Genomic DNA, 18,972 nt, shown 5'->3' on the forward strand with positions numbered 1-18,972 from the left:
ATGCCTTAGCGTCGTGGATCTTGACGCCAAGCTGGACGACGTAGGCCTTGGCGCCGAACAATTTACCCCATACCTCTTGGCGTTTCGAACGAAATAAGTATAATTATTTCGTGAAGTATGCAACAAACTATGCTGTGGTTCAACTGGTTAGGATGTGGGTTTCTTATCTAGAGACCTGAACTCAGGTTTATAGGATAAGAAACCCAGGTTTGAACTCAGGTCTCTAGGATAAGAAATCCACATCGGTTAGTTGAACCACAGCATAGTTTGTTACATACTCCTTGAAATAATTATACTTGTTTCATTCGAAATGTCAAGAGGCATGGGGTAAATTGTTCAGCGCCAAGGTCTACGATGTCAAGATCCATAGCGCCAAGGCTTTGCGCCATCATGGATGGCACCAAGCCCCCGTCACGTCGGCATCAGCGTCAGCAGCTGCGTATGGATCTTGGCGTCAGGAGGGTTGGCGCCGAGACATGTAAGCTTAGCGCCAACGTGGATGGTGACAAGCTAAGGGTTCATATTTTGAAATGGTTCCGTCAGGAGCGTATTTGTGAGAATCTTAAAAAAAATTAAAAAATAAAAAAGACGGACCGTGCATGCGGGGAGGTGGTGGACGCCTGGGCGGGCTAGGTGGTGGACCGCGGCGCTGGGCTGTCGGCTCCCACCGGGCGCCCGTAAACCTGACTGGCCCCGGCGTGGGTCACGAGGAAAACGTGGGGAAATCCGTTTGATAGCCCAGAGAGCGAGAGAAAAATAGCCGCGCGCAGCGCCTGGATGAGCGTCGGTGGATATGGACGGGTACGGCCACGACGGGGCAAAGGAGAGCCGGTTTGTTGCAAAGCGAACGTGCCGGATGGGGTAATCTATTCATTAAATAATGTTCAGGCGAAATGTGTTGAATGAGTTGGTTTGTGGATTTATTTTCGTATTTTATTTCGCACGGGAAAATATCACATGGAAACTTTGTTGAAGTGACCGTATGTATATTTTAATAGTTCTGCTCATTATTAGGTGGATTTTGGTATGTCCTCGTACAAAGCGAATCTTTTTTTTTCCTTCTCGAAGGTGTTGACTGTTGATCCATGCCTCGCAGATCCACGCGTACTAAGCAAATCTTACATTTATGCAAAAAAAAAAGATTGGTACTCAGAAATTTTCTTCCTTCCAATTTTGTTTGCCCAAAAGACAATCATCAGGTAACCATACGTGAAGAGGGAATTGTGCGGATTTTGCAATACAGAAAAAGGAAAACTAGGCAAAACGAAGAGCTGGGCTAGTAGACTCGTATTTAGACGACGTTAGTGGCTTTTAAAGCCCATAATCATAATCCACGGTCCAGCAGGCTTGCTCCCGACGGGCTTTTCAGGCCGGCAAGTGCAGCCCACATACTGATCCCCCATCGTACTGTCGTACAAACGAACGGACACTCTCGAGTCTCGACCCGCCGTCGTCTGCATCGCTCTCGTCTGTCGTCGTCTCCAACAGAATCGTCAGTCACCTTCATCCGCGCCACAAAGTCCGCAGCCCCCATCTGTTTATCACCAAGCGCTCCTACCAAGACGGTAAGGATTCCAAGATGCCCACCCACCGCCAAAAGACAAGCCCTTCCATCCCGTTCCGCTCGCCATGCATCCGGCTCCGACTTCGCCTCGCACGAGTTGAAAAGTGCAGGCCGATCGAACAAGCGCAACAAGACGAATCTCAACCTCTAGCTCAAGCCGAATCAGTAACAGTTCCAAGTTCCAACCCCTGCGCCGCTGCTCCGGTGACTGCAGGATTTGTCCTTTTCCAGATCCGTGGCCAAAAGCGTTGGTTGCTTCCGCTTGTCTCGAGGCTAACGACCGAACCTTTAATTTTTCCGGCCGCGAGGATTCTGCAGGTATCTAGCTAGCGCCTAGCGGTAGTTGCTCACGGCTCCTCGCCTTGCCAATGGCCCCGCCGCGCCGCGTCGCGTCCCGGCGCGCGTGGAGGTGACATGGACTCCACGGGGCCGTCACATGCGGGGCGGGGCAGCGGCGAGCCGGGGAAGTAGACCGTGGAAACCGGAGCGGCCACGTGAGCGCGCCGGGAGCCACGGTATCGTGTGGTGGCCGGTGAGCTCCGACACGCGTAGAAATCTCAGCTGGTCGCTGTACGTATCGGGAACGGTTTGCCGTCATTTTCTTCTTTTCAATTTGCAGCAAAGACGTGCCAGAAAAAATCGTCGAGGAGCAGTAATTGCACCCAAAAACACATCGTGTGTCGATCGACGATCAGTGTCCATCTATGCTTCCTTGATCGAGCTTTGGCAATAATGGCCGGCGACAGTGATCTCGACCGGGTGACGGGTCAGTCTTGCTCGATCGATCGATCAGCGAGGCGTGTCGATCTGGTTTTACTGCCAGATGTGTGGCTGCCAGGGATGGGCTCATCAGCCGTTTCGGCGCGTCGCTGTCCTCCCTCCGTTTCAGACACTCTCTGGTGACGACAGTGACTCGTCATCCCATATCTGATAACCCGTTTCTGAGTTTCTCCCCTCCAATCACTATGGTTATCTACATCCAGGATGCTCCACAGCTGCGTGATGTGTTTGGCCTAGCGGAATTGGAGCAGCTAGCTAGCTAGCTATACACACACACACACACACACACGATGCCCTCATGCTTTAGCCTTTAGGCAAGCTAGGAATTTGGGGTTGTCAAACGATGCATGTGGCTCGGGATATTGTCTCTGTCGCACAACATGCATCGTTGATTCGTGTGGCCAGTTCTTTGTGAAGATTAGAGACTCACCTTCTAGATGCATGGCTCCTGTAATAAGCTTTCAGTCAGGATGCACTAATTCAGAGTTAGAATTATTGTTGAACAATTTTTCAGTATGGAAGAGCTAAAGTGCCGAGAGACTGGAGCCAACCGAATCACTAGCTAGTCCAGAAAGGCGGCAGAAAGTTGACAGAGCTCCTCTTAGATAAATCCAAGATTCTTCACTGTCAGGCTCACCAGTTACGCTGAAACACACCCGCCACTGCACGCCAGTAAGACATTCAGAGCTGCACCCAAAAATGGGTGGGAAATAATATTCTGAAACAGCATCATTTCTTCAGATCGGTGTGAATAATCGGAACGGTCAAGATCTGCACAGTTTCCATCTCAAGACTGAACCGCATGTATACATAGTATATTGTGGCAGCGCTCAATGTGCTTCTTTCTGAGGGCCGGCCATGTTCTGGTGAAGGAATAGGGCCATCAGTCCATCACCTTCCAAGTAACTCGCATGTGTCGTTAAACTATGAGATCAGATTGTGATATCTGACTATCTGGGACTCGGAAGACACTCGGCCATAACGCATGTTACTCGCTGAATCATACAATATCAATTGCACATGTCCATGCTGATGCGATCATCAAAAACAAAATATTTGTCAACATGCATATATATACTGGCTGCATCAATCGGTCGCCTTCGTCATATCACGTTGACCTAGACTCCAAATTGCACATTATACTATCGTGATTCGCCATGGCCCATGGCTGTTCATCATTAGCCTCGCAGTTTCATGGAAAATCACCAGCTACCATGCATGCTGAGTTCTTGAAGTAGTTTCGATCTGCTCAGTTTATTTTCAGCTAGTCTTACTCTTACCACCAGGTTACGTGGGTCGATTAACCTGTGGATTCCTAACCCACGTGCACTCTGACGAACATTACACGAGACAGTAGGAGTTGCTACGTGATCATTGAGAATTTCAGACAATCATCATATATACTAATGTTAGCATGCAATGATTTTCCTTATTTTCTAAACTGGATGTTGACAAGCTCTACCAGAACATATGCCTGGAACATGAAGGCAGGATGAGCAGTAGTTAAGGTTCCCTAGCTCGGGCGTCTGTAGTTGATTTAAGAATTATTCGGGAGCAGTCGACCGATGGTCTGACCGAATCTCACTTATGCAGCTAGGGCTACTGTTGATGCATCATTAGAGATCGTTAGTTCGAGCGGATCCATCGCAAATCATGGACTATACATATATTTGCTTCAGCATACTAGGCATTTTGGGTGGTTATACCTCCCTAACGACCTGCGCGCTGAGATTCTCGTGAAATTTGGTTGGGCTAGCTAGAATAAGGCTTTGTTTTTCTTTATACAAAACTCATCCTTGAGTTGAGACTAATCAAGATTCTTCAAAAGAAAAATAATGTGTTTTCAATGGCGAGTAGTAGTACTAGTCTATGGCATTATTTTGATCAGGATGGGGTCGAACCGGCCAATCATTGAAATGGCTCGAGCCAACCAACAGACTAATTCTAATCGGCACTGTTTCTGAACGAACGATTCTAACTGGCATTGTTGCCGTAGTTTGGAACTGGCAAACTGATGCAATCATGCGTGCAACTGTAAGAAATTGGTGCTCGTAGCCTAAGAGGGGGAGGGATGAATTAGGCAACTTAGAAACTTAACCTATAACTTCCACTACTTTTACATCAAACTTAAATTAGATCATGCTATCAAGATGTGCAACTATGGTTGATCTAGTGTGAAACCCTCATCCCAAACAAATTTTGCAACCTAGAACCAATTCTAGCAAGATAGTACACTAAGAAAGTAAAGGCACACAAGTTGCAAGTATAAAATGCGGAAACGTAAAGGAGGGGATGAGGGGAATCAAACTCTTGACACTATGATTTATTCCGTGGTATCGGTAGGCACTAAGCCACCACTAGTTCACGTAGTTGTTGAAGCACTCACACAAGAGTATTGCTTCCCGGTCACCAAGTCTCTCCAGAGACACCTCTTGACTTGCCGCAAAGGCTTGGCCACTAAGGCTCACGCCAAGTTCCCCGATCACCTTGATGCCGTCTCCACTAAGAAGCTTCTCCACTAAGGAAGATGGTCTCCACATCCCCCGCACATGGTCGTCGACGCCGCTCCAGACCAAGCCGGAGGGTCGAAGACTTGCCGGCAAGCCACAAAGGCTCCAAGGCGCTGGCACACCTTGTACAACTGTGGTTCAGTTCTAGAACCGATCACAAGGTAGGCACACCTTGCACTATCCCTTTCTGTAGGTCTATCCTAGCACTAATCACTCTCCTAAGCTTGTGCTAAGTCTTAGAATAATCACTTAAGCACTTTTGATGGTTTGGAGGTGTTCTTGATGAGTTTTGATCTCCAATAAATTCCTGCACACTCCAGCAATATCAAATGGGCGAGTGGATGGGGTATAAATAACCCAAGACATTAAAGAGCTGTTGCTCCAACGGCTAGTTAAAGTGTACCATCGGATGTTCCAATGGTATATTTTTGGGTAGCATCGGAACATCCGATGCAACTAGCTGTTGGCTCCCCCGCGCCCAACTTCTTATGCCCCCATCGGATCATCCGGTGCTGATGGTTTTCTGGCCAAAACCTCTCTAGAACTTCGCAAAGTAAATATGCTTAGTCTGACGTCTCCAACTCCTGACCGTCGGATCATCTGGTGTTATAGGTTTTTTTCTGCCTTCTCCTAGTATTGCTCAGACGCTTGTAAAAATCATGCCGTCGGATCATCCGATGCTTCCTAGAACTTAAGTTGATTTCCCTGTTGTACCAATTGCTCCGACGCTTGCTTCGATGGATGCTCCGATGGACCATCAGAACATCCGATTATGGCTTGGTCACTTGAATACCATAGATTGGATATTTGAATATCATGATTTGGATATCAAGAATACCAAGATTTGTATCTTGCCATGATTTGGTTTGTATACTGGAGACCTAGAAAATCTACAAGGCACATGCTTGACAAACCATTAGTCCCAATGATTATGTTGTCACTCAATCACCCAAATCACAAACTATAGCCTAATGGGGCCATGTTCGCTACAGCAACCAAACACCTACCAAGTCACGCAACTATTGTCGGAAATGTACGCCCCCTTTGTTCAAACATCCAATAGTAGAAAACTAAGTATTAATCCTGGTTGGAAGGGTGCAAATCTCTCGAAAAACTATCCGGGATAAAGCAATCGAGACAAAAGGAGGGTGTTTTTTATCCCGGGTCCCTCAACCGGGACTAAAGACACCCTTTAGTCCCTACCAACCGGGACTAAATGGGCTGCCACGCCAGGCGTGGTACAGGCCCCCTTTTATCCCGGTTGGTAATACCAACCGGGACTAAATGGTTTTGCAAAAAAATTTGAAAATAAATAAATTCCCGAGGGGTCCCAGGGAGGCCTCCCCACAAGTCACGCGATTTTCACGCGAAATATGCGCGTGCGTGAACCTCAAGCCTCGCGCGTAGCTTCCTTGCCATCCCACCTACACACCACATCTGACTATATAGGGGATCCAATCCTTTTATACTAACTCGTGGGGGACCCTTTTATCCCGATTGGTATTACAAACCGGGATAAAAGGGTCTAAAGGATTTAGTTCTGCCCCAGTTATGCGTGGGGACCCTTTTATCCCGGTTGAAAACACCAACCGGGATAAAAGACCCCCTTTTATCCCAGTTGGTATTACAAACCGGGATAAAAGGGTCCGAGGGCTTTAGTTCTTTTTCAGCCACCCGTGAGAACCCTTTTATCCCGGTTGGAGTTTCAAATCGAGATAAAAGACCCCATTATATCCCGGTTGGTGTCGTGAGCTTTAGTCCCGAGTGGTAACACCAACCGGGATTAAAAGGGTGACCTTTAGTCCCGGTTATTCTTACCACCTGAGATAAAAGGGTCCCCACGTGTAGCTGATTTTTTCACCCGGGACTAAAGGGTCCCCCACGGGTGGCTGATTTTTGAACCGGGACAAAAAGATGACTTTTAGTTCCGGTTGCAAATACCAACCGGAAGTAAAGCTCCACGCACCCCATTTTATAGGGGGCATACTTTAAACCGGAATTAAAAGGGGGCGCATCGAAAGTCAACTCACCAGTAAATTTCGCCAGTCATCAGTAGGACACATGCATGGGTCGAGAACAATCAGTACGGGGGACTACTAACAAAGACTGACCGTCGTCGACAGAGAACTTTTCACGGCAACGGAAGGTTCGGTGGAAAACCGAACAAACAGAAGATAACATAAGGTGAGAAAAGGCAGCTGAAAGCCTGAAAACCAAGCAACAACCCTAGTACCCTGCCCTGCCTAAAAATGTTCCTAGGCATGGAGCTCGAGATAAAGAACATCGAGAGCGTGAGTCGATTGCCGACGAGTTGTTGCTGTACATGCGAGGCAATTTCGAGCAGGACTTTCAGGCTCTTTGTTGGTGGCTCGACGCATGTCTGAACTCTGAACAATGGTCACGAGCTGGGCCGTTGATCGAGCGTCATAACAAAATGCAGTTATATCTGCAGGCCTGCAAATCAGTATGGACGTCGATCTGAACTCACACACATATCCCATATTCCTATATCCGATACAAGATAAAACAACATTCACTGGTCGTGTGCATGCATGTGTACATTTCTTCGCGTTTACACGCCCGGCGCCGACGTGCCAACAACCGTGGGGCCGGCCGGGCACGGCACCTCTGTCCTCGTCGGTCAGTCGTCGTCGATCTCGTCGCGTCACGCCCCCCAACAACTACTGCTAGCACGCGAATAGCAACCGCACGAAGTGTTATCCTAGCACGAAAATGCAGTGCCCCCAAAAGCAAAGCTCTCGAACATCATGGCGTGGGATTTATTTCATCTTTTCATCATGGGAATGGAAAGAGAGAAAGAAACAAGGACACTGGCCCGAAACGGCCGGAAGGAAACAAAGCGGAGATACACCCACACGGCCACACCTGACACCTCCCAACAGCTGCACGCACGGCGGTGGCCCGTGGCCCCCGGCCCTGGGGCTTGCTTGTCTATGATCCGCGGCAGCTACCGGCGGGGCGTCGTGTCCGGCCATCAAGCTCGATCGCCTCCCATCAATGCGTGCCCGTGGTGGCGGAGACCGCGCACGACGCCACCTGCCCCAGCTCGACATGGCTGGCCGGACGAGAGCAAACCTCTGGCGTGCATGCATGGCATGTCGGAGCGCCACGGCCGGCCGCCGATTGGTCGCCGCGGCGACGGCGTTGTTTAATTGGGTTCCGGTGGGTGGAGCTGCAGGCCGCGGGAGACCCGTCCGCTTCGGTCGCGCCGCTGGGTCGCAGCCGCGCCCGCCATGTGGTCCCTGGCCTCGACGCCCTGGTCCCCAGCACCACACGGGCTGCTGGTCCTCCCGGCCGCCCGCTGTCACGTCTGCTCTCGCCGAGTAATGGCTAGTACTGCTACCAGTTGTGTTGCTGCGCCGCGCCACCGGTGAATAATTCAGGAAAGATTTCAGGTATCATCCGTAGATCACATCGTGTGCTTGCCTGCTTGGTGCAGATTTTGGTTCGATTGTTGCAGCTTCCGAGCCATTTACGGCCAGAATTCTGTTGGAACCGAAACCAACCGGGGACGACTACTGGACGAGGACACTAGGCCCGACTGCCACCAACCACCTGTCGGGAAACTCGGGCGACTGCCGTTTGCCTGCGCCTTTTAGAATGAACGTGAACCTGGCTGCAACATAGCCAGTTTCCGATGGCTGCGTGCACGCAGCACACACGCGATTTCCACTCAGTTTCACGTCGGTGCGTGACAACGCCAGAAATGACGATGCGCTGAGGCTGCCCGTTTTGTCAAGCAGTATACTTAGACGGTTAGACCACCCACTCGCACGTGCATCTCATCGGAGACGTACTTTTCACATCCGGCACGGGAGACGTCGTCACGGCGGCTAGCTGGGGTTACACACGGTGGTATTTTTGTCACGTGGGCAACAAAATTGCATCGATTGCCAAGGAGTAGTAGTGCATTGTAGATTGTATAGTCCTTGGCTTCTTGCATTTCGCCATTGCTAATGCTCGAGACCTGTTTTAGACCACAGAAGAGGCTGCGACGAAAGAAAAGGATGGCAGCCCGTACGTGTGAATCCACACCATCAGCCGGCTGCGCGAGTGTTCTGGTTCTCTGTACATTCACAAGTAAAGATATATTAAGAGAACTGGCCACGACACAACACAAACAAATGCAGTAGTAGTGTGTGGACACGGCAGACACACATATAACTGATGATGCAACTTGCTTCGCAAGCATGATCACTGCCGAGATGCACAAATGGCTTACTTCCATCATGCATAAACAAAGCCTAGCTCTGCCCCCGGCGACACGGAGCAGCAGCGACGTCACTGACGACACGGGCAGACGTGATAGACAAAGGAATGAAGTGATGCGAGCATACCGCTGCGCGCGGCCATGGAAAAGATGGACTTGGCCATGCACCAGCGCCGATGGACTTTCAGGTTGTCAACTAGGGCAAGGAAACGCCACGATGATAAATACGCAGGTGAGCAGAGCAGCGGGGAGAGCGTGTGCGCTTACGCGCCGGCGCGGCCGCGGCGGCCGACGACGACGAGCGCCGCGAGAGAAGCAGCGGCGAAGGACGGGTGGTTCGCGCGCGCGCGGGGACGAGAGCTGATACGCGCTTTTGCTCGCTATCGTCTCCCTCCTCGCCCTCCGGGGGGCATCTTCTGCTCTCTGACTTGGTGGACGCGGTCTATGGGCAAGCGATGTCGACCTGATAGATTATATGATGGTGATGCTTCCTTCGGGTGGTGGTTAAGTGTCTTCTTTTTATTTATCTTTTAGATTTTCTTAATAGGACAATAACACTGAAGATTACGGAACAAAACAAAACGGGGAATGAGGCTTTGCAATCGAATTCCCTGTTGTGTATTTTGTCTCAGCTGGTGATCCGGATAAGTCCAGTGAATTAGCTTCTGATTATGGTTTCACCCCCATTATGTTTTTGTATTGGCTTCCTATTACAAACTTGATCTGCCTAGATAGTTATGGACTAAAACGATGTTTGTTGCATGTGAACTAGAACAAACTTTGTAGAATTTTGAGTATACGCTTTGGCTACTCATAAAAATTATTCCAACCCCTACGTTCTAGATAGAAAATGACATGTTTTAGGTCAACTACTCCCTCCGTTCCAAATTGTAGGTCGTTTTAGCATTTCTAGATTCATAGTTTTTTCTATGTACCTAGATCTAGATATATATTATGTCTAGATATATAGCAAAATCTACTAATGTAAAAATGCCAAAACGACCTACAATTTGGAACGGAGGGAGTAGTTCATACAAGATTCAGTAACAATATAGAAGGCAAACCAAAAAGTAGCCTTTTGCAACGTTTAATCTCTTATGTATGTTTCACAAGATCATTTTTGTGCAAAAACTATTGCGCCTTGGGTGTAGTCGTCAGAGTCGTGGTTGATTTCATCCGCAAAGGATTCAAATTCTCATGTTCATATAGGAGTATTATAAAAAAAGATCAAACATTGCGTTTATGGCTAGCTGATGTGGATGGTCTAATATTAAAAAAATAAGCTAGATGGAGTGTGGAGACAACATCTAAATCCGAAGTTGGAAAATGATGATACAAAATCAAATTTATTGCAAATAAATACTTTGACTATTATCCCTTGTGTACACACGTCATGGAAAGCTTAGTGGTTTGCCCAAGGTCAATTTTTGCAATATCTAGATAATTTGAATCGTAACTGACAACAACATGTAAGATAAAAGCATTGTTACTAGAGAAACCTAGAATGCGTGTCACTTGTCAGCATAGCTACTTTCCACAGAAGTCAAAAATATCCAGCAAACTAAGCCTTGTACGAAAACTGAACACATCTGATTCACGCGGCTCAGGAGGCGTCTCTGAATCCCTCTGATCGGAGTGAAATCCCCCAGACGCCAGACCAACCTGAGGCTGAGGCGAGGGCAGCTCCATCTGCCACAGAAGATCCGGCTGGCGTGTCCACGTCCCCAACCAGACCTCGCTCGTCCATACTCCAGGCCCATGCATGTTACCCAGTTGTTCACTCGGCCCCTACGCACCATCACCACCAGCCTCTGCCATTGACTTGACGCGGCTATAAAATCCCGCGATCCCCAGCTCCATGGCCGCAAACCAGAAGCTGCTGCAGCATCCATCCCTCAATCCTGCTCTCGAGCTCCAAGCAGCCTCCAACGCGACGACCGACCTCGCCTGCATCCATGGCCGTGTTGGTGGCGAGGCAGGGGCGCGAGCTGCAGCGCTACAGCCAGCGCACCGGCGGGCGCATCGTGGTGGGCTGCATCCCCTACCGCGTGCGGCGCGACGACGGCGAGCTGGAGGTGCTGGTGATCACGTCGCAGAAGGGGCACGGCATGATGTTCCCCAAGGGCGGGTGGGAGGAGGACGAGTCCATGGACGAGGCCGCCCGGCGCGAGGCCCTGGAGGAGGCCGGCGTCCTCGGCGACACCGAGCCGATGCTCGGCTTCTGGCACTACCAGAGCCGCCGCTACGCCGACCAGACCTACGAGGGCTTCATGTTCCCGCTCCGCGTCGCCGACGAGCTCCACCAGTGGCCCGAGATGGCCTCCCGCAAGCGCACCTGGGTGAGTTTAAATTTCAAGACCACGAAACAAACACCCATTTAAACCAATGCAAGAACATGTCATCTGACCGTGCGCGCTCCATCGATTTGATCTGAACAGGCGACGGTGAACCAGGTGATGGACGGGTGCCCGCACTGGTGGATGCGGGAGGCGCTCGAGAAGCTCGTCGCCCGGCACGCCAAGCTGCAGTCCGCTCTCTGATTGGGTACCTAACCAATCGGAGACGAGGAACCTCGCGGCCGGCGGCGACTCCGGCAAGAAAGGATCGGCAGCACGAGCGAACCGACGCTAGCGTGCGCGCACGAAGTCATCACAGCTCTCTCGGTGCAGCGGCAGGCCGGCCGGCTCGGATTTGGTCGCCCTCACCGGAGAAGAGAGAGACGACGGGGCGCACCGCGCGGATGGATGCCGGCGATGCTTTCCTGACTCCCGAGACGCGGAGTCGCCGTTGAGGCGGCAGGTTCAAAATAATTTATTTAGCGAGCGAATGATTGGACAGAATGTACACAGAAACCCAACAGGACGCGTCGTAGAGAACAGAACAGCAGAGCAGAACAATTCACGATTCTTTGGAGTAACAGAACAGAGTGTAAATTAGCGCTAGTAACTTCGTTTCTTGGTGCCATCGGAATTGAAACAGCTGTTCAAGAAAAAATTTAGCGCGCGCGCACAATTTCTCGTAAGTACGTACTACCAGTACTCAATTAAGCGGTAAAGTTGCTCAGAGACAGCGACGTCTGAACTCTGAAGCTCGTAGTCCTCTCCGTATGCATGTGCTCTGCAAGTAGCAGCTTTGCTGCCTGCATGCCTAGCAGGCAAGAACATGGATCCTCTCTCTTACAGTTCAGAGTAGAGCTACTCCACCACGGATTGGTCATCAGAACACACCCTGCATTCCGTTTGGTGATGATCTGATGATAGCCAGGTTGGATTGGATCGGATCGGATCGGATCCATCCAGTGCCCGCAGAAGCTAAGCCAAGAACCAATAACCGTGCCGTGCCGGAAACTGACCTGTCGATCCGGTCCCGGAGCAGCGACAGCTCCGGGGCCCCGGCTCGGCGTGGCAGTGTCCGTCACGCAGCTGTGCCTGTGCGCCGGGACGTCGCCCTCGCCGTTTTTCTTGGCCCGCCGATAAGAACGGGACGGGCCGGGGCACCACGTGCCCGCGCGTTCCGCTGCCTCAATGAGTAGTAAACAAACGACTCGCGCCCTCGCCGCGACGTGCCGACGGCGACCCCCTCCTGCCCTGTCATCGCCGCTACTCCCTCCGATTTTATTTTTAGCCGAGACTGACTTGACCCGGCCCTGCCACAAGCTCCAGGACAATGTGCAAATGCAAGCACTTTTGTCTGGGACGGTAAAAATTATCGCGACAGGTCGGCAGGCTGACGAGGCAATCGGGTGATGATTAGTCTGGAAGCCACTGGTTGCGGGCCACGTAGGCTCGGGGGGCGCCGTTCGTCAAAGGGGTTAGGTGGCCGCGCGCCGGAGGGCTAGAGGTAGAGGTAGACGTGAGCCGTGAAACGAAACCAGTGACAAGTCGTCGCCCTTGCAGTGCCGGACGGGGAGAGGATGGCATAAACAAACCGGCCGTCGCCGCGGAATTTTCGGCCGCGTCGGACGCCACGCGAGCGGGACGGGGATGAGGAGGAGGAGGAGGACGGGATGGCGCGGCGCCCGCTTCGGCTTGCTGCTCTCGTGGACGCGAGCTCTTGTTGGGTAGCGGGGGGTAGCGATTGTTCGCGACCCCGGCGGTGAATTTCGGCGAGCCGGCGGTGATTTTTCCTGCACGGGTTTTGCTACCGAGTGCTGGCGAGGGATAGTAGACGACAGCACCGGGACAAAAACGATCACGTCGCCGGAGATGGTGAAGAGATTTTTCGGATTGGTGTAGCAGAGTTTCAGAAGGATCTTCTGCCTAGGATATCTTTCGTCTGCGTCTCAGCAAAATCTCAGTTTCAGCCTCATGTAGCAACGTTCGTTCCCCGGGGTTGTTCTTGCTCATATGATGTGCAGATGTATATTCTAGCAGCTCCGTTACTAGTCTTCCTTCACTGGCTGAGACGAACAGCTGCAGCTATAGTAGGCTTAGTAGCCTAGTACGAAATGCTCGCGTGGTTGCCGTCAGCAATGTGCCTGCCCCCAACAACTTGAACGGGCTGGTTCAATCCGCGGCGGAAATGCCAGAAATAATCGTCGTCGTCGGTCTAGCGTCCCGGCGGAACGAGCCTGTTCAAGCTAAGGCAGCTGGGCCTCGGTGTGTGGCTGGTTCAAGTTCCGGCCGTGGGCACTGGGCAAGTTCGGGTGGTGGTCCCGGTCCTAGTCTACTAGCCACTTGACACGTTCAAGTCCCGGCGACGAAACGCGAATCTACAGGAGTAGGAGGAGTAGGACGGCGTCCTCGGCGACGGTGGCGGCGCGGTTGGTGCCTTTCCGAGACACGCGCAACAGCAACGGGCTGCGGGAGTGCTGGACCTAGCCCGTTGTTGTAGTTAGGATCGTGGGCTGGGCACTCGGACCGAGATGACTGGCTCCAACGTGTGTATTTTCTCGTGGGCCGAATGGGGTGAGCCTGCTCTCTTCTTTTCTCGTGCCTGCATAAATCTGCACAGCCTGTGTACTACTTTGTAGCAGGCCTATGCAAAAAAAACTGGGCCAGCTACGTATACAATACGAGCAGGCCTGGGCGATTGTACGCGGTGGCCTATTCCTCTCAGCCCGCACGCGAGATAAGTGGCCGCTTGCACACGAAATGCGCGGCGGCCGCTTTGTGTTTGCCGAGACGCAAGAAACCACCGCCACACCAACCGTGTGGAAAGCAGCGGCACACCAAGTCATCGCGGCCTCGCGGCAATGGTCATGGCCCGTGCCGCAGGAACAAGCCACCTCCTGGCCGCTGCTGTTCCTCGGCAACACCTGCCGTTGCTTCTTCTACCTGTCTCCGAGCGGGAGTGGGGGGCAGGGCTGATCTTTCTCATCTACCTCCAACGGCACAACAGGCAGCACCCAAAACAAAACTTCTGCTAGATCAGAAGCGTGTTTACATGGAAAATTTGGAAATCTACCTTTGCCAATCAACCATGCATTGGTATACGACACTCAATCCAGCACAGCACTGTAGTAGTAAATGAGAGGATATCCCATTCTGTAAAAAAGTAGATGTGAGGATGTCGCGGATGCTGCTACTGCGGTTACGAAGCCCGTCCTATAAGGGCGGCGCGCGTCCTGCACAGATCGAGTTGGTGCCCACACACCTCCGAGAAGGACGCAGCAGCGTCAGGAGACGGGAAGGGACAAACAAACCAGCGGTCAGCGCGCGAGAGACGAGGCCGAGCCGGAGGCATGGGTTCTCGACGGGCGCTGCCTTCGTCGTGCCCCGGCGCGGCCGCGCCGCTCCTGCTTCTCCTGGCGGCATCCTTCGGTATGTTCTACCGGCCGAGACGCAGGTTCGCCGGCCGGCTTCGTTTGTTTGATCCGCCCCCACACGTTTTGCTCATCGTTGTTGCGTTTATTTGTGGATTTCCGATCGAGAAGGTGGTGGTGGTCACGCGGCGGCCGGCGGCGCTCCGGGCTCGGGCGCCGGCATGACGGAGCTGCAGAAGCACGTGGCGTTCTTCGACCGCGACCATGACGGCATCGTTACCTTCGACGAGACGTACCAAGGTGAGCATGCGCGCGCCGGGCGGGCTCTTCCGCGTGAGCTGAGAGGCTCTGCTGCCACATTCCGTTTATTTTTGGGCAACGCACAGCCGTTCGTCGCGGGTCTCCTGCCTGATTCCGGCAAACCAGGCCGTATTTTTTGGTGCGTGCTGACGCGTGTCTATGGTGGGTGGATGCATGGTGGCATGGCACGCAGGTCTGAAGGACGTCGGGCTTGGAGCTGTCGCGGCCAAGGCCAGCGCCGCGCTCATCAACGCCGCCCTCGGCCCCAAGACCAGACCTGTAAGGCTGTAACTGCATCTCATCGCTCAACGTCCCCTCTACTAGTCTCCTGACTCCTGTGGATGTCACTCAAGCACACACACGATTATTACACGCTCTACGTCGGATGCGAATATTGTTAACTTTTCCCATTCTGTTCAAATGCTTGCAGGATAATGCAAACTCGTCCTCGAGCATGGATATCTACATCCAGAACATTCAGAAAGGGAAGCACGGGAGTGACACAGGCGCGTATGACGCTCAAGGAAGGTCCGTGCATACACTAATGCATGATGCAACTAGTTCTAGATTGTTGGTCGTTTCAGCGTGTGTATTCTACTAATGTTCTAACGACAGTTCCAAAATGATCTGCAGGTTTGTTCCTGCGAAGCTGGACGAGATGTTCACCAAGCACGCCAAGACCGTGCCAAACGCCCTGACACAAGACGAGGTGGAGGAGATGCTCAAGGCCAACCGACAGAGCAATGACGTCACGGGATGGTAATAAATCATGATCTGATTTTAATTCGTTTGAAAAAAAAGAGTAAAATGCACTATCGGTACATGCCAAGTAAGTGTCATCTAAGTCTCCGAACTCTCAAAATGCATATTAATTGGATGTTTGGTTCCTTTAGTCCACTCTAGTCCATGGACTAAAGTTAGTCCTACTCTGTTTAGTTTCATGGACTAAAATCCATCAATGCAGTTGAATAAAGATCCTTTTACCCCTTCTACCTACCACCTGGTACCCCTGTACTGGTGCCAACTTCTGGTTCTGGGCGCCTGCTACAAGCTGCCTGCTACACAATCATCGTCTTCCAATCCAAGCCGCCATCAAAATCAAAAGCTTCCCCAGCAATAGCACTGATTTACCAAAGCAAAGCAAAGCAAAGCGAAGGGGGCGCATTACCTGAAAAAAGAAACCCCTCCCCTCCCCTCCCCTCTTCCGCCCACATGGCGCTCGAGGCGCAGGTCTCACCGTAGCCGCACCGCTCACCGAATGCGGTGGTGGCGGGGGACGAGTGGCTGGACACGGAGGACCCCCCTCCCCGCCGGCGCCACCGCCGCCCCGGTGAGCTCCCCTCCCGCGGACCCCTTCACAGCTGTCGTCGTCGTGTCGCGGCACCACGCCTCATCCGCAAAGTACTGCCGCCGTGCGCCGTGTCCCGCACCGCCGACCCGGACCCCGCCTGCGCCGCGGGGTGGTACTCGTGGAGTGGCGGCCGCGCGGCGGGAGGGAGGCCGGCGGTGGGCAGGACGGCGGCGGGGGCCGGGCGGGAGGCCGGTGGCGACAGCGGCGGGCGGGAGGACGGCGGGGCCCGAGCGGGAGGCGGTGGGAGGGAGGCCGGCAAAGGGAGCCGGGTGGGAGGAAGGGCAATAAATGAGGGGCAGGGTGTCCCCAGGACCCTTTAGTCCACTTTAGTCCACCCTATATGAACTAGAGGACTAAACACTTTAGTCCACCTATTTAGCACTTTAGGGATTAAAAGTGCCAAAAATGAGTGGACTAAACTTTAATACTGGGTAACCAAACATGCCCTAAAACCTCTAAACTTTGCTAATTGGTTTACGTGAGATCCAAAGCAAAGTTACTTAGGTTAATCGCTCACGTGTCTGCTGACGTGGCGCTGGGTGGGACCCCTCATCCTCTCTTTCTCCCTTATCGCCATCTTTGGTGCTGGCCTGCGCCACCATTGCTCGCTGCTCGGCCCATCCACCCCGCCATCACTAGGCATGACCGCGCTTGCCCCGACCTCATGATGCTGAAGTTGGCCTTATCCGTCGGCGTCCAACGCGCCGCCAACGCTCGTCCCGACCCCAACCGCGCTCTCTTCCCCATCCCTCACAGCCACCAGCGAGCACCTCCCCTCCCTGATGCACTCACCTGCACCCTCGTCCGTGCGTTGTACAGCTGGCGATCGCGCCGCGCGATTTGCATCATCCATGCCCGGGGTCGACGCTCCACCAATGTTTATGTTCATCGCCCCGCTGAGGAGAAGTCCCGGGTCAGCGGAAACGGAGGGGAAAAAATCCAAGCAATGATCTTGCTTACCATTCACCAACACGGCCGCAAAATCGAAAGATTGAAATGGACACAATCATTTTTAATCCTTTGACCAATCACGTTGCCTGCATAAATCGAATCTTGGGCATAAACGGCAGCAGCATGTAAGTAGTTGCGCAACTCATTTTAACCAATTGATTGATTGCGGCTATGCAATGGTAGGCAATCTCACCAACGCTCCGGCGGGACAAGACCATGGGCGAGCGGCGTCGCGGGCACGCCTTCAAGCCCCACCGCTGGCCGTGCATCCATCACGGGAGGTTGAAAGGGAAGGTGTTGGGCTGAGGAATGGAGCAGAGAAGAGCGAGAGAGAGCAACGGGAAAGGAGAAGGAGAAGAGGTAGGAGAATGATTGCTCCGCGAACTTCCGGTTCCGGCGATGTTGGCAGCATCCGCAACCAGCATGGGATGACGGCGAGGACTGAGCGGCGCGGCGGGGGCAAGCCCGAGCGGTGCGTCTTGGCGGAGCTCCGGAATGTCTCGGGACTTGGGGGAACGGGCCTGACGGTGGCTCCGAACGACGCGGCGGGGACGAGTCCCGTGTGGTGCATCTCGGCAGAGCTCCGGGATGCAGCGGTGGGGGCTTCCCCGAGCGGTGTGCCTCAAGCTTCGGGAAGATGCGACGTGCCTCGTGGCAACTCCGACGCTGGGGCTGGCCTTGGCCTTTGGGTGACATCGTGCACGAGCGGCCCTGCACGGGCGGACAGTGGCGATCTGGCAGGAGTGGACGATGGCCGAGGCCGCGACCAGCGTGGGCGGATGGTGGTGGCAGCCATGGCCCTGCGGGTCAGCACGGGTGGATAGAGAAGGGAGGTTGGGTTGACATGCGGATCCCACGTGTCAGGTCCCATCATCGTCTGCCACATATGCAGTTTAACGCGTGTCATGGAGATTTGGACCTCGTGTGAACCAATTAGCAAGTTTAGGAATTTCAATGTATATTTCGAGAGTTCGGGAATCTAGGTGACACTCACTGCTAAGTTCATTTACCGTTGGTGCATTTCACTCGAAAAAAGAAATTAAAATGATGTGCATTAGCTTTGCTCACTGATGACGACTGTTCTTGTCATGGCGCAAATTCACTCGACAACGCAGGCTTGGGGCCAAGGCGGAGTGGGAGATGCTGTACAGTCTCGCCAAAGACAAGGACGGGCGCCTGCCCAAGGACACCGTGAGGGCCGTCTACGATGGGACCCTCTTCTACCAGTTGGCGCAGGGGAAGAAGGGCTAATTCAGTTGTAATCTGATTTCAGCGACAGTTAAGCATGGTTAATTTGGTTGATGTGTAACAAAAAACAATCAGTAATAAATACCATTTCTTGTTTTTAAATGGTTGCCTCCAGTCGAGTCAATACTCAATACCAAGCAACAGTTATTTTCTTTCAGTCGGACAGTCGGATCAACCAAGCAAATGTATTGTTTTTTCTAAAAAAAAAATCGAGAGCATGTGTATTGCGGTTCCTGACTTGTGGCCTTGTGGGCCGTGAGCTGCCCTCTTGCAGCTACGTGCTCCCTCAGTTCCCGTCCAAAACAAGCCACGTACATCCAGGTCCAGCGTTGT

General features: G+C 52.6%; 2 protein-coding genes and 1 long non-coding RNA gene across 4 annotated transcripts; 2 read left to right on the forward strand and 1 right to left on the reverse strand.

The window, feature by feature from the left end:
- Positions 1-7,623: 7,623 nt before the first annotated feature.
- Positions 7,624-9,277, reverse strand: LOC117865505 (uncharacterized). The gene is made up of 2 exons (XR_004642545.2): positions 9,213-9,277; positions 7,624-8,941 (listed from the first exon to the last, which is right to left on the reverse strand). It is a non-coding gene; the product is annotated as an uncharacterized lncRNA (long non-coding RNA).
- A 1,654-nt stretch (positions 9,278-10,931) lies between these two features.
- LOC117859827 (nudix hydrolase 18, mitochondrial) lies at positions 10,932-12,107 on the forward strand. Its single transcript, XM_034743037.2, has 2 exons — positions 10,932-11,424; positions 11,524-12,107. The coding sequence occupies exons 1-2, from the start codon at positions 11,041-11,043 to the stop codon at positions 11,623-11,625; spliced, it is 486 nt and encodes a 161-aa protein (XP_034598928.1). The 5' UTR covers positions 10,932-11,040; the 3' UTR covers positions 11,626-12,107.
- Positions 12,108-12,246: 139 nt separating this feature from the next.
- Positions 12,247-18,741, forward strand: LOC117845182 (probable peroxygenase 5). 2 transcript variants are annotated; one of them, XM_034726130.2, is made up of 6 exons: positions 12,247-14,847; positions 14,961-15,089; positions 15,283-15,368; positions 15,520-15,617; positions 15,723-15,848; positions 18,507-18,741. In XM_034726130.2, exons 1-6 carry the CDS (start codon positions 14,769-14,771, stop codon positions 18,640-18,642), a joined length of 654 nt encoding a protein of 217 aa, XP_034582021.1. In that variant the 5' UTR covers positions 12,247-14,768; the 3' UTR covers positions 18,643-18,741. The 2 variants fall into 2 exon arrangements, with proteins under 2 accessions (XP_034582021.1, XP_034582026.1); XM_034726135.2 differs by lacking the exon at positions 18,507-18,741 and adding an exon at positions 17,575-18,499.
- Positions 18,742-18,972: the final 231 nt, after the last annotated feature.

Source organism: Setaria viridis, chromosome 1, assembly GCF_005286985.2.
Source record: "Setaria viridis chromosome 1, Setaria_viridis_v4.0, whole genome shotgun sequence".
Taxonomy (NCBI): domain Eukaryota; kingdom Viridiplantae; phylum Streptophyta; class Magnoliopsida; order Poales; family Poaceae; genus Setaria; species Setaria viridis.

What these genes read in the sequence shown, in the direction of transcription:
- LOC117859827 (XM_034743037.2), top strand. Translation starts at nt 11,041, where the DNA reads ATGGCCGTGTTGGTGGCGAGGCAGGGGCGCGAGCTGCAGCGCTACAGC. An exon ending in CCTCCCGCAAGCGCACCTGG is followed by an intron (nt 11,425 to 11,523) that starts GTGAGTTTAAAT and finishes TGATCTGAACAG; the next exon opens with GCGACGGTGAACCAGGTGAT.
- LOC117845182 (XM_034726130.2), top strand. Translation starts at nt 14,769, where the DNA reads ATGGGTTCTCGACGGGCGCTGCCTTCGTCGTGCCCCGGCGCGGCCGCG. An exon ending in TCGGCCCCAAGACCAGACCT is followed by an intron (nt 15,369 to 15,519) that starts GTAAGGCTGTAA and finishes AAATGCTTGCAG; the next exon opens with GATAATGCAAACTCGTCCTC. An exon ending in GCGTATGACGCTCAAGGAAG is followed by an intron (nt 15,618 to 15,722) that starts GTCCGTGCATAC and finishes AATGATCTGCAG; the next exon opens with GTTTGTTCCTGCGAAGCTGG.